Consider the following 14,343-nt stretch of genomic DNA (forward strand, 5'->3'; position numbering starts at 1 on the left):
TCTCTCTCTCCCTTTCTTTCTTTCTTTCTCTTTCTTTCTTTCTTTCTTTCTTTCTTTCTTTCTTTCTTTCTTTCTTTCTTTCTTTCTTTCTTTCTCTCTCTCTATCCCTTTCTTTCTTTCTCTCTCTTTCTTTCTTTCTTTCTTCTAATAGCTTTATTGAGATACACACTTTGTACAATTCATCCACTGAAAGTGTACGAGTCAATGGCTTTAAGTATATTGACAGAGTTGTGCATCCGTCACCAAAATCAATTATAGAACTGTTTCATTAGCCTAAAGTGGAAAACGAAGACCTAAAGAAACCTTGCATCCCTTAGCTATCACTCCCGCTTCTTTCCCCCAGCCCTAACCTATTCTCTGTCTCTGTGGATTTGTCTGTCCTGAAGCTGCAGCTGTACTTCGTGTGAATGGAATCATGCGATATGTGGTCCTTTGTGGCTGACTTCTTTCACTCAGCATAATGTTTTCAAGGTTCATCCATGTTGTAGCATGCATCGATACTTTATTCCATTTTGTTTCCAAATAATATTCCATTGTATAAATGAAACACATTTGATTTGTCTGCTCAGCCATTGATGGGCATTTGGGTTGCCTCTGCTTCTTGGCTATGATGCATAACACTGCTATGACAATTCCTGCCATGGTTTTGTGTGTAAGAGGGTGTCTATATGATGGAAATTCAGTCCATGGCACCCTGACCAAATCCCTGGTTATCCAGGAGGATGGAGCCCTCATCCCCACGTCAGGAAGGTCTCCGAGTTCAGTTCCAGGGCCTGGATGACTTCACTGTCATTTTCACCATCTTAACACGGGATGGGGCAGCCTGCGAACCTGTACCTGGGTGGTCCCAGCTGCACTGTACTGGTTTCTTTCCTTAGAGTGAAAGTTCGCAGGAAGCAAGCAGCTGGGAGTCCAGAACAAATGGATGATGAAGACCCCATTATGGGTACCATCTCCTGGGTGAGTGGCTTGGGAATCTTCTCTTGTGCATGTCCACTCGGAAAGTCCAGGCTGAGCTCCTCAGCATTCCACCAAACCCACTCCTCCCTCGTCTCCTGGGAGTTCTCTTCTCTCCCGTTCTCCCCCTTCATATCCCAGATCCAGGAAATCATTATGTCCCATTCAACCCTCTTTGTTTGTCTGTTTGTTTGTTTGTTTTTGAGATGGAGTTTCACTCTTGTTACCCAGACTGAAGTGCAATGGTGCAATCTTTGGCTCACTGCAACCTCCCCCTCCCAGGTTCAAGCGATTCTCCTGCCTCAGCCTCCCAAGTAGCTGGGATTACAGATGCACACCACAACGCCCGCCTAATTTTTGTATTTTTAGTAGAGATGGGGTTGTGCCATGTTAGTCAGGCAGGTCTTGAACTCCTGACCTCAGGTGATCTGCCTGCCTCAGCCTCCTAGAGTGCTGAGATTACAGGCGTGAGCCACCGCACTCGGCCACCAACTTTCTTTCTAAAAGTAAAACTCACTTGTCCTCTGCTCATCTTCCCTCCCCACCTCTACTGACCACAGAGACTGCCTCACCTCCTCCCTGCCTCCATCTCTCATCCCAAACTTCAGGCTGCCAGAACCATCGCCCCAAAACTATTACTTCCCAGGCAGCCTGGAGTTGTTGTTTGTTCCCGTCGCTTAGAGAATCAGGCCCGTGTTCCTTGCCCCACACCAGGTGGCCACTTCAGCCTGTTTCCTGACCTCTGATCCTGCCCTGTGGCCTGGCCATGCTGGCCTTCCGTCTCCATACAGACCTGCTGTCCTACAACTCAGAGCCCTTGCAAGTACAGTTTCTTCCATCCTTCCTTCCCCATTTCCACCAGACTACCTCATCTAATCCTTCCAGCTCTAATCTCAGTATCTGTTACTCTAGTCATTTCCCCTCCCTTTGACATCTACCCCTTCTGTTCTGTGTTTACAGCACTATATGCATCCCTGTCCCCATCACACATCACCACTGCCTTTACCTGTCTCCACCCCCTCATCATATCTGTGGAATTCTGTTTTATTTTTATTTTTTGGAGATGGAGTCTTGCTCTGTCACCCAGGCTGGAGTGCCGTGGCGCGATCTTGGCTCACTGCAACCTCCGCCTCCCAGGCTCAAGCAATTCTCCTGCCTCAGCCTCCCAAGTAGCTGGGATTACAGGCATGTGCCACCACACCTGGCTAATTTTTGTATTTTTAGTAGAAATGGGGTTTCACCGTGTTGGCCAGGCTGGTCTCGAACTCCTGACGTCAGGTGATCTGCCTGCCTCGGCCTCCCAAAGTGCTGGGATTACAGGTGTGAACTACCGCGCCTGGCCGATATCTGTGGAATTCTTGAAGGACAGGGGCTGGGGCTTCTTTAGCCCCTGCAGTTTTTTCTCACACTGTTTCTGTCCAGCATGTCTCCTCTCCTCTTTTATAAAATTGATCTAGTGTTGTCCCAAATGGAATTATCCAAAATGCTTAGTTCATGACCAAGCTATAATCACTGGAACAAGCATCAATTACTTTTACTTTTTCACTTTTGTTCATAATATGATAAATAACTGCGAACCCACCATCCAACCTAAGACCTAACACATTGGTGATAACTTATATCCACCTGTGTTGCTCCGTGATCCATTCCCAGTAACCACTGTTGTGAATCTTGTCTTCCTACTGTTGTCACATATATGTAGACTTAACATATACCACTACTTAGTTTTAATTGTTTATGAATCTACAGAGGGTATCGTGTTCCATGCACACTTCTCGGACTTGCTTTGTAGACTCAACATTGTATTATGATTCATCCATGTTGTATGACGTTGCAGTTGTATTCATTTTTCCCAGTTATAATATCTGTATTTTTTGAGACAGGGTCTGACTCCATTGCCCAGGCTGGAGTGCAGTGGTGCGATCTCGGCTCATTGCAACCTCCGCCTCCCGGGTTCAAGCAACTCTTCTGCCTCAGCCTCCTGAGTAGCTGGGATTACAGGCATGTACCACCACGCAAGGCTCATTTTTGTATTTTTAGTAGCAATGGGGCTTCACCATGTTGGCCAGGCTGGTCTTGATCCACCCGCCTTGACTTCCCAAAGTGCTGGGATTATAGGTGTGACCGCTATAATATTATATTTTATGATTGTATCTATCACCTAAGCTCATATTGATGCACATTTGAGTTTTTCCATTTGAGCCATTCTGAACATTCTTATCCCTGTCTCATAGTATTAACATGCAAGAGCTTTTCTTTAAAGATTGAGTTGCCGCATCGCTGGGCATGTGAATGGGCATCTTTACAAGGTCATGAAAAATGGCTTTCCAAAGCAATTACATCCATTTATACTGTCATCTATGCCTAGGAAATCTTGTTGTTCTGTCATCTCTCCAGCACTTGCTTTTCTCAGTTTTCTCAATTTTGGAGGTTATTTTACTATCTTACTATAGTATTGATTTGCATTTCCTTGGTAACCAATGAAGATGAAAAATCTCTCTGTGTTTTCATCCTCTGTAAAATGCCTGGCCACATCTGGATCCCATTTTCCTATTGGGTGTTTGACTTTTTCTTATTGAATTTGTTGGAGGGTTTTATACATCTTTACACTATTTTTCTCATTATATGTGTCGTAAATGTAAATATATTCTCCCAATGTGTAGCTCGTCTTTACTTCTTAAAGTGATCTTCAATGAACATAAGTTCCTAGTTGTAATATAATCACATTCACAAATCCTCTCTTTTCTATTGAGTACCTTTTGGATCTCATTAAAAAAAAAATTCACCCATCCTAAGATTAGAAAGATATTCAAATATAGTTTCTACTAAAAGTTTTATGCTTTTCTTTTTAATTTTTTTATTTTAAATTTTGTGGATACATGTTAGGTGTATATATTTATGGGGCACATGAACTGTTTGAATACAGGCATGCAGTGTGAAATAAACACATCATGAAGAATGGGGTACCCATCCCCTCAAGCATTGATCCACTGAGTTGCAAACAATCCAGAAGTCACCTAAGTGTCCATCAATAGATGAACGGATAAAGAAAATGTGGTGCATATACACAATGGAGTACTATTCAGCCATAAAAAAGAATGAGATCCAGTCATTTGCAACAACATGGATGGAACTGGAGATCATTATGTTAAGTGAAATAAGCCAGGCACACAAAGACAAACATGGCATGTTCTCACATATTTGTGGGGTCTAAGAATAAAAAAAAATTGAACTGATGGACACAGAGAGTATGCTTTTTTTTTGACATTTAAGTGCTCACTCTATCTGGGGTTGACTTTTGTGTGTGGTGTATAGTGTTGATCCAGATGTGTTTCTCCTTCATTTCTGAATAGTCCTTCTCCCTTCTCCATTGAGCTACATGCCAATTCTGCCATGTATTAAAATTCTATATTTTGTGAGTCTTTTTCTGTGGCATCTGTTTTATTCCAATAGTCAATTTTACTGTCCCTGAGTCATCACTGTCTATAAATTCAAAAATAAGTCCTGATATCGAGTACATCAAAACCCCTTCCTTAATCTCTTTCAATAGTATCTTGACCATTCTTGGTCCTTTTTTTTTTTTCACTTAAATATTAGAATCAGGTTGTCAAGGCCGGGCACGGTGGCTCATGCCTGTAATCCCAGCACTTTGGGAGGCCGAGGCAGGTGGATCACGAGGTCAGGAGATGGAAACCATCCTGGTTAACACGGTGAAACCCCGTCTCTACTAAAGATACAAAAAATAATTAGCTGGGCATGGTGGCCGGTGCCTGTAGTCCCAGCTACTCAGGAGGCTGAGGCAGGAGAATGGCGTGAACCCGGGAGGCGGAGCTTGCAGTGAGTAGAGATCGCGCCGCTGCACTCCAGCCTGGGTGACAGAGTGAGTCTCCGTCTTAAAAAAAAAAAAAAAAAAAAAAAAATCAGGTTGTCAAATTCCAAAAAATGCATTGAATCTATAGCTCAATCTGGAAAAATTTTACTTGTTTAGAAATTCATGCCTTCTTATCCATGAGAGTAGGTGTTTCTCTCTCTATTCCTTTAAATCTTTTTAAGTGTTTTTAAAAGGTAATGTAGAGTTTCTTCACACAGGTCTTACACATCTTTCGTTATTTTTCTTCCTAAATACCAGTTTTTGTTGTTATTGTAAATGCTATCTTTTTAAAAGTGCATTTTCTGATTCCTTATCACAATGTAGAATGAAAGTATTTTAAAAATATAAGAGGGGTTGATTTTTTTGTAATTAAAAAAAATCACAAGTTGGTCTTGCATGTGTCCTTTAGAATCTTTTTGCTTTGGTAGCTGGAGAATTCTTAGATCTTATTTATAAGCCTGCTGATCTCTTCTTTTTCAGAAATATAGATATCATCTGAAAAATTAGTGATATTCCTATTTTTAGCTGTCATGACTTGCTGAATCAAAGCAGCTGGGTTTGATGCAAGTGTAATGCTATTTTCTTCAAGAATCAACTCATCCTTTTGGGCTTCAGGTACTGAGCAAGAAATGCCTGTCCTCATGTATACTCTGCAGATGTGTTTTTCTTCTAAGGGATGTCAGATTTCGACAACTGTCCCACTGCCCTGAATAATCACTTTGATGAGGAAGTGAGGACACGCAAACCTCTGGCAACGGAAGTCCATGTAACACCTCAGACTGTGGCAGTTCATGACTACAGAGGGTTTGAATAGTAGCCAGTTACTTTTCATTTCCTCACCATTTGGCAACACCGAACTTCTCCTTTTTCTTTCCCGCATTGATGGGGTTGAATCTCTTGCCTGGGTTCCTCGAGGGGCTTCACTCTAACTGTGCATCTCTTCATAGTGACACCCACCTCTTCTGGGGTGTCAGCTCTCTGGATTTAGAGAATTGTCTTAATTCTCTCAGTAAATGCAGCAAGTAAAACTCAATTACATTTTTAATTGATTTCATTTCCTTCCAACTTGCTAAGCTCCCTTATTAGTTCAAATAACTTGTTATAGAAATTGAAGTATTTAAAATAAATTTTTTTCAATTAAAAAAAATCACAAATTAGGCCAGGTTTGGTAGCTCATGCCTGTAATCCCAGAACTTTGGGAGGCTGAGGCAGGAGGATCTCTTGAGGCCAGGAGTTCAAGGCCGGGGAATAACATAGTGAGACCTCCATCTCTCCAATAAGAAAAAAATCACACATTGGTCTTGGGTATTATTTAGAATCTTTTGGGATTTCAAATTAGATGATTATATCATCTGCAAAGTAATAACATCTTATTTCTTCCTTTTGTCCTAAGCACTTCTTTCCCTTTTCTTGTTTCAATATGCTGGGTGAGATTACAGTCAAAGTTGAGTAGACATAGCGACCATGGGCATCTTTTGCTACTGCTGATTTTGAAGGAAATGCACCCAGTGTCCTGCCACTTGGTTTTGTGAACTTTCATCAGGTTAAGGAAGCTCCTTTCTATCATCTGTTGTATTTTTTGAACGCATCTACTGATAGGATTTTTTCCTACTTAATCTCTTACCATGGGGAATGACAAAGATTTTTCTTTTTTTTTTTTTGTTGAGACGGAGTCTTGCTCTGTCGCCAGGGCTGGAGTGCAGTGGCCGGATCTCAGCTCACTGCAAGCTCTGCCTCCCGGGTTTACGCCATTCTCCTGCCTCAGCCTCCCCAGTAGCTGGGACTACAGGCGCCCACCACCTCGCCCGGCTAGTTTTTTGTATTTTTTAGTAGAGACGGGGTTTCACCGTGTTAGCCAGGATGGTCTTGATCTCCTGACCTCGTGATCCGCCCATCTCGGCCTCCCAAAGAGCTGGGATTACAGGCTTGAGCCACCGCGCCCGGCCTAGATTTTTCTAATATGAAACTACTCCTGCATTCCTGGGAGAAAAGCATGTTGTACATAGCATTTTTTAAAATACTCCAGTAGGTTCAGTTTCATCATCTTTTGCTCAGCACTTTTGCATCTATATGCATGGGTCAAATACACTTGTCATTTTCCTTTTTCCTCCTGTTTCTTTTGTTTGGGCATCAAGATAAGATCGAGAAACTGGGGACTAGTCTCTCTTTTTCTATTGTCTGGAAGATTGTGTATAAAACTGAAATGACTTGTTTCCTCAATGATTGATAGATGTCACTTATCAAACTACCTGGGCCTGGTGGTGTCACTATGTGCAATTTTCCCAATTTAATCATTTTATGTATTTTTCAGCGAGCTTTATTCTAGAGACATGTTAATTTCACCTAAGTTTTACATATTCTTTTTTGACAAAAGGATATAGGTGGCATTCTCTTGTCTTTATGTTATTTGTTTTTGTCGAGATTACCTACCCTTTTGGAAATATTCCTGACATTGGTTGTTTGTGACTTCTTTCTTTTTTTTCCAGCTAAATCTTGTTAATTGCTTTCCCTATTTTATTATCAGTTTCATGGAACCAACTTTTGGGATTGTAGAATTTTCTCACTGTATCTTTGTTTTCTATTTTATTGATTTTTACTCTCATTTTCTCAGCACCTTCCTTCTACTTGTTTTGGTTTGTTCTGATGATCTTTGATAAATTTTTAAGCTGGATACTTACCTTCTTAGTGTATATATTTTCATTCTCTATAAAACGTAGTTAGGGATAAATTTCTCTCAGAATTTCATTTTTATTCCCTTCCACAAATTTTGATATATATTATTTGAATATCATTCAGTTGTGGATATTGTTAAAACAACATTGTGATTTCCTCTTTGAATCTTAAATTATTTGGGATTAAAAATTCCAAAGCTATGAAGATTTTAAACATCTTTCATAATTAAATTCTAAGTAGATGCTTTTTGGTCAGAATACATGGTTTTATGATATTTATTTTTAAAATTTGTTGAGACTTGATCTGTGGCCTGTATACAACAAATTTTTGTAAATGTTTCCCGTGTGCTTAAGAATAATGTATATTTTTAGCCGGGCACAGTGGTTCATGCCTGTAATCCCAGCACTTTGGGAGGCCGAGGTGGGTGGATCACAAGGTCAGGAGTTCAAGACCAGCCTGGCCAATATGGTGAAACCCTGTCTCTACTAAAAATATAAAAATTACCCGGGCATGATGGGTGGTGGCAGGCACCTGTAGTCCCAGCTACTCAGGAGGCTGAGGCAGGAGGATTGCTTGAACCCAGGAGGCAGAGGTTGCAGTGAGCCAAGATCGCACATGCCACTGCACTCCAGCCTGGGCAACAATGTATATTTTTTATTTCTTAAACTAACAGGCCAGTGTGTTAATTGTAATGTTCAAACCCAAATCTTTAGACGTAGACAGATCTTCCCAACCTGTCAATACTTGAGAGAGGTGTGTTGAAATCTGACATTATGATAATGTATTTGTCAATTTCTTACTGTAGTTCTATCAATTGTGTTTCTTATATTTGAGGTACTTTAAATTAAAAGCATATATTTTAGAAAAGCATTATATCTTCTCAGTGAACTGAACATTTTATCAAATATAGTAATTCTTTCTCTTCTTTCTCTTCATAGTGGTGCTTTTTGTTTTCTTTTTTTTATTTCTTCTTTTTTTTTAGACAGAGTCTCACTCTGTTACCCAGGCTGCAGTGCAGTGGCATGATCTTGGTTCACTGCAACTTCCACCTCCTGGGTTCAAACAATTCTCCTGCTTCAGCCTCCCGAGTAGCTGGGATTACAGGTGCCCACCACCACGCCCAGGTAATTTTTGTATTTTTAGTGGAGACAGGGTTTCATTATGTTGACCAGGCTGGTCTTGAACTCCTGGGCTCAAGTGATCTACTTTCACCTCATCCTCCCAAAATGCTGGGATTATAGACATGAGCCACCGTGCCTGGCTCATAATGATGATTTTTGCTTTAAAGTCTGTTTGACTGGATTTTTTTTTTTTTTGAGTCAGGGTCTCACTGTTTCATGCAGGCTGGAATGAACTGGCATATGGATCTTAATATAGCTACTCTAGTTTCTTATTGATTAGTCAGATGCCTGATACTTTTTCATTTTCTCCCATCCTCCCAACATTTTATGTATTTATGCTCTAGCAGTGATTTTTGTAAACAGTATATAACCAGGTTTTTAAAAATCCAATTTGACATCTCTTGTTGAGTTTACTGGCATTTATTGTGGTTACTGACATATACAAATTTCTTACTCCTATTTTACCTTTTACTTAATTAAATTAAATATTGAAAAAGTGGAACTAAGTGAAAATAAAAGGCTGGATTCGAATGCTGGCCTCACCATGTATTAGATGAACAACCCTGGGCAAGTTACTTAACCTCTCTCCACCTCAGTTTCCCTGTGTGTAAGGTGGGGATAATTAGGATATCTTTTATACTATTGTGGGTTTTTTGTGATGATTCAGTGTGATTAGTAAGTCCTCAATATGGTCTAATCAATCATAGTATTACAAAATTTTGAAAGAATGAGTGAATAGTTGAGTTCACAGGAAATGTATATGGACAGGTGGGGCCGGGATTTGAACCCAGCCCTGTCTGCCCTGTGCCAGGTCCTGGGCACGTACCGTGTGAGAAATCAGACATAGACCCTGACCTAAGCAGCCTATGGACTGCTAGGAGGAGTGGATTATAAAAGGATGAATTGATAAATGTCACATCAGCCCAGCTTCCCCGTGCAAACCATTTATTGTATTTTCCTCTTATTTTGGTGTTGAGGCCTCTTTCTGGGGATTGGCCATAAACTCTAGCCCTGCCTTGAATGGGAACCCCCAGGGATTTGGCCATATGTTCACAGTGTAACTTTCACAGAATACTCCTTTATCCTGGCACACTGCCTACTGCCTAAGTGCCCGGCCTGTGACCAGCAGTCCCTCTCATAGCAAACTTGTTTATCCTGGCAGATGTCCTTGCAGCTCTCATATGACCTGTGTCCAGTTTATTCCTACCAAGACAGCTATTCTCTAGGAGAGCCCTGACCAGAAAAGAAGTCAGGTTCAGGTCTGTCCGGTGGGTGGGGCACAGAGGAGACAGCACAACAAAACACATGAAATAACAGAAGCAGTTTATTACTCACAGGTCCCAGACAGAAGACAGCACAGCAAGCCTAGCCTTGAAGGGCGAATGGAAAGGAAGGAACTGACCAGGACACAAGTACTCATCCAGTGGGTAGGGAGCAAGACAGAGAGAGAGAGAGAAGGACCCATGAGCCAAAGCCTTAATTAGAGTCCAGGGCATAACCCAAGCAGGCTTCCCACAGGGAGTTCTAACTGGGGGTTTAGAGCTAGCAGGCAGGAGTTCGGTGGAGCCACACTGTGACTGAGATGTGGCTGCCGCAGTATATCTGTGCAGCCTATGAGGGACACAGGAGTCAGGAGGTAAGTCAAGAAGGTTGTAGCCCCATGGGCTACAACGTAGTCCCTACATGTAGTCCCATGGGGAGCTGGTCACAAGGAGGTGGTTGTATCAGACAGACATCTGGGATTAACCACCTTGGGGAACTGGGAGGAGGTGGAGAATTGGAAATTGTGTCCAGGTGACTAAGCCCTGCTTCTGGCATGAGACGGTCCAATTTAGGTTCAAAATAAATCCCAAGGCAACATATAAATATAAGAACTCATTATTCTATGCTGCCTCTTTATTCCTACTGTGATACCTTTCCTTCCCCTTTACTCAGGATTCCAGGAAGAAGCCCTGGTCAGACAGCCCCGGAGACCAAGCATCTCCTGCTGGGGATACCCCTCCCTTGGGAGAACAACAAGAGCTCCATTATGCCTCCCTCAGCTTTTCTGAGATGAAGTCGAGGGAGACTAAGGACCAGGAGGCCCCAAGCACCACGGAGTACTCAGAGGTCAAGACAAGCAAGTGAGGACTGGCCCAGAGCTCAGTCCTGGCCGTAGGAACCACAGCCTGTCTGGGGGGAAGGACAAGTCAGGGACCACTTGCTGAAAAGCATGAAGAGCCCTTGTGACTAACATTAACTGATGTGTAAGTGCTCCAGGCAGAGCAGAAAGAAGATAAGTGATGGAATTGGAGAGGTGGGCTCAAACCTAGGCCCTGGCACTGTCATCAAGCAATTCACTGCATCCCTCTGTGCCTCAGTTTCCCATTCTGTAAATCAGAGATCATGCGTGTTACCTCAAAGGTTGTTGTGACCATTAAAGAAAGCAACACATGGAAATCAACCAACACAGCTCCTGGCACAGGGCATGTGCTCAGTGCTTGCTGGGCTCTCTTCCTTGAATAGGACGGTCCTGTTGGCAAATTCTCTCAAGTCTGGGGATGACCAGGTACAAAAAAACAGGGCAGCAATATGTTGGTGTCACTCCCCTTCCCAGAACTCTTCAAAGACTCCCTAGGAGAGACCAGCCCCTCAGCCTGGCACTTGGTTCATGATGTGGGATCTTACATCCTTGCCAGGGTCATATCTTTGCCCACGTTTACCTGCAATCCTTGCATCATATTCCATCAGCTCCAGTTCTTCATTTATGAGACCCACAGGAATCCTTCCAACAGCCAAAGAGTTGAGTCTAACTCTTTCCTGCCCAAACCCATTCATGACCCCCTGCCCTTAGACAATACATCACAAGCACCTCCCCTGTCACTTAAAGTCCTTCATGACCTCCCTGCTATCTATTTATTTACACTTTCCTCTTGGCCAACCCTTCCTTAAGCCTTTCATGCTGGTTCATACAACACTTTCTTTGCAATTTGAGATTTCTCCTCCTGGAAGTCATGTCTCCTTGCTTTCATCTGGCTTACACTATCTTTTCCTCCAAACATGAGTTCATGGGTGGTCTTGGGTTGGAAGAGTGGACTGAAGAAAGAAATTATACTCTCCCTCCTCTAAAATTGAACTAATTAATTTTGTTAAATGCTAAACCAAAAGCAGCTAAAAATTCGCTGATTACTTATCTAGGTTTCTCCAAACCCAGATAAATGACGATGTTAGAAACTTTAGCAAGTGGCCATGAGGAAATGAATGGATAATAATTCCAGTGGAGTACTGGGAGGACACTGACTCTCAATATCTACCACCCAAACCTCGTTTTCATCACTGTAAAGAAGTTGAATTGTGACTACTGCTTTGGTTATGACAAGTTAGATAATTTTGATCAAGCCTTGTGTTGAAAATAATAAAATCTTTTGGGGAAAAAATGAGAGTAGAAAAAGAATACTTCCCTTAAATAGTATAGAATGCCTGAAAATAAAATGGGAACTTAGTAGGCCAAAATTCTGGAGAAAGCCTGAACCCAGAGAAGTAAGCAGAATCACTAAGCCAAAATTCCCAAGGGCATTCGCTCAAATTGAAAAAGGGAGCTTTGGTTCTGTGGTCTTGGATGTGGCTCTGGAAATGAAGGTCAAATCTATGGCCCAGCGAAAGGTTGGGAATGTCAAAAGAGACCATCTCCACATTGAGTTTGTGTCAAGGTAAGGCTGAATCAAAGAAAACTGAAGACAAGGAAAAAAATCTGAACAGCTACCAGAGAAAAAGGATCACCTTCAAAAGAAAAGTCATTTAATTGACAGCTGAATTATCAGTAGCAACCTGGAGAGTAGAAGAAGGCAAATACTATTTCTAACATCAATTTGTAATCTATACTCAGTAAAGTCAACTCAAAAATGAGAGCAATAATGAACTGTCAGAGCAAGTACATGGGGGAACTTTAATGAAAACAAAAGATAATTTAGAATTCCTGACAAACACAGCGGCTAAGTACCAAGGTAAGCGTATTTTACACGTCCCAGTATCCATATATTATCCAGGAGGAGAGAGAGGTTTTCATTTACTAAAGACTATGATAGGTTAATTATACATGCTGTAAATTTGTATCATGATGGCTAAAAGAACAGAATCATAATATATAACTTTCAACCTAGTGATGATTAAAGGTATACTATTAAAAACTTAGTAAACTGGCCAGGTGTGGTGGCTCACACCTGTTAATCCCAGCACTTTGAGAGGCCGAGGTGGGGAGAATCACTTGAGCCCAGGAGTTCGAGATGGGCAGCATGGCAAAACACACCTCTACAAAAAAAAAATACAAAAAATTTATCCAGGCATGGTAGCATATGCCTGTAGTCCCAGCTACTTGGGAGGCTGAGACAGTAGGATCACCTGAGCCCGGAAGGTGGAGACTGCAGTAAGCCGAGTGATAGAGTGAGACCTGTCTTAAGAAAACAAACAAACAAAAAACCAAACAACAACAAAAAATGTAGTAAACAACAACAACAAAAAAAATGGAGAAATAAAGTAATGTAGAATTGATGACACACACAGAAAACAAAATATAACATGGCACATTTACGTTAAATATGATGGATAAATGCTTCAGTTAAAAACAGAGTCCACTTGGATGGATTCCAAGTATATGATCTTTACAACATATACATGTAAAGTACAAGGATAGAGAAGGCTAAAAGGGAAAGTATACTATGCCGACATTAATACAAGGAAAGCTGGTGCAGTCCTATTGGGCTATACAAAATACACATTACCACATTGTTCCATCTGTGTGAACGTTTAAAGCAATTATTCTTGCTTAAGAATGTATACACAGGTATTATGCTTATGGGCAAAGGCAGGGAAAAAGATAATTCCAAATATCAGCAAGGTGGTAACTCATAGAGAAGGTCAGGGAGGGTGGGAAACAAAGAGGGTTTCTAAGATTCCCGGGGTGCCCGCATGTTCTATTTCTCAGCATAACAGATGATTACACAATGTGAATGGTAAGTATATTTTTGATAACACAAACATGGAAGAATATTGCAAGCTAGGAAATGTCTGATCTTCTGATAGTCATCTTTTCTTAAAATTTTTGAAGAAAAAAATAATTTTCCTGATGGAGATTATGACAAAAAGTTAAGAAAAACTCATCCTTCTTATCAAAAATCTTGATAGATTTGACAACATCACAATGGAAAGAATCACTAGGCTCGGTGGCTCATGCCTGTAATCCCAGCACTTTGGGAGAGTGAGGTGGGAGGATCACTTGAGCCCAGGTGTTTGGAACAAGCCTGGCAACATAGTGAGACCCTGTCTCTATAAAAAGAAAAGAAAAAGTTAGTGGGCATGGAGGCACATGCTTGTGGACCTAGATACTTGGAAGGCTGAGATGGGAGGATCACTGGAGTCCAGGAGTTCAAGAACAGCCTGGGCAACATAGTAAGATCCCATCTCCACGAAAAATAAGCAAAAATGAGTTGGGCATGGTGGCAGGTGCCTGTGGTCCCAGCTACTTGGGAGGCTGAAATGGGAGGATCACTTGTGCCCCGGAGGTTGAGACTGCAGTAAGCTGAGATCATGACACTGCAGTCCAGCATGGGTGACAGAGTGAGACTTTGTCTCTCTCCCTATATATTTTTTTATATATATATACACACACATATATACATGTACCAATAATGTGAGACCCCATGAAGTCGCTTATACGTCCGTTTCTGTTTCCCACTCTGTCAAATG

The 14,343-nt window shown here is 41.6% G+C and overlaps 1 protein-coding gene across 5 annotated transcripts in view; it reads left to right on the plus strand.

Annotated features, from left to right (window-relative positions):
• Positions 1 to 11,069, plus strand: part of SIGLEC5 (sialic acid binding Ig like lectin 5) — a 28,374-nt gene extending 17,305 nt beyond the window's left edge. For 2 of the 5 annotated variants that reach the window (XM_023182453.3, XM_023182455.3), the window contains 2 exons: positions 879 to 960; positions 10,558 to 11,065. In XM_023182453.3, coding sequence (XP_023038221.2) covers positions 879 to 960; positions 10,558 to 10,749 — 274 coding nt within the window. In that variant the 3' untranslated portion in view covers positions 10,750 to 11,065. Of the gene's footprint in view, positions 1 to 878; positions 961 to 5,308; positions 5,444 to 10,557 lie in introns of those variants that run through there. The other 3 variants (XR_002724552.2, XM_023182457.3, XM_023182452.2) reach the window with 3 other exon arrangements.
• The last annotated feature ends 3,274 nt before the right edge of the window (positions 11,070 to 14,343 follow it).

Source organism: Piliocolobus tephrosceles, chromosome 21, assembly GCF_002776525.5.
Source record: "Piliocolobus tephrosceles isolate RC106 chromosome 21, ASM277652v3, whole genome shotgun sequence".
In the NCBI taxonomy this organism is placed as follows: Eukaryota; Metazoa; Chordata; class Mammalia; order Primates; family Cercopithecidae; genus Piliocolobus; species Piliocolobus tephrosceles.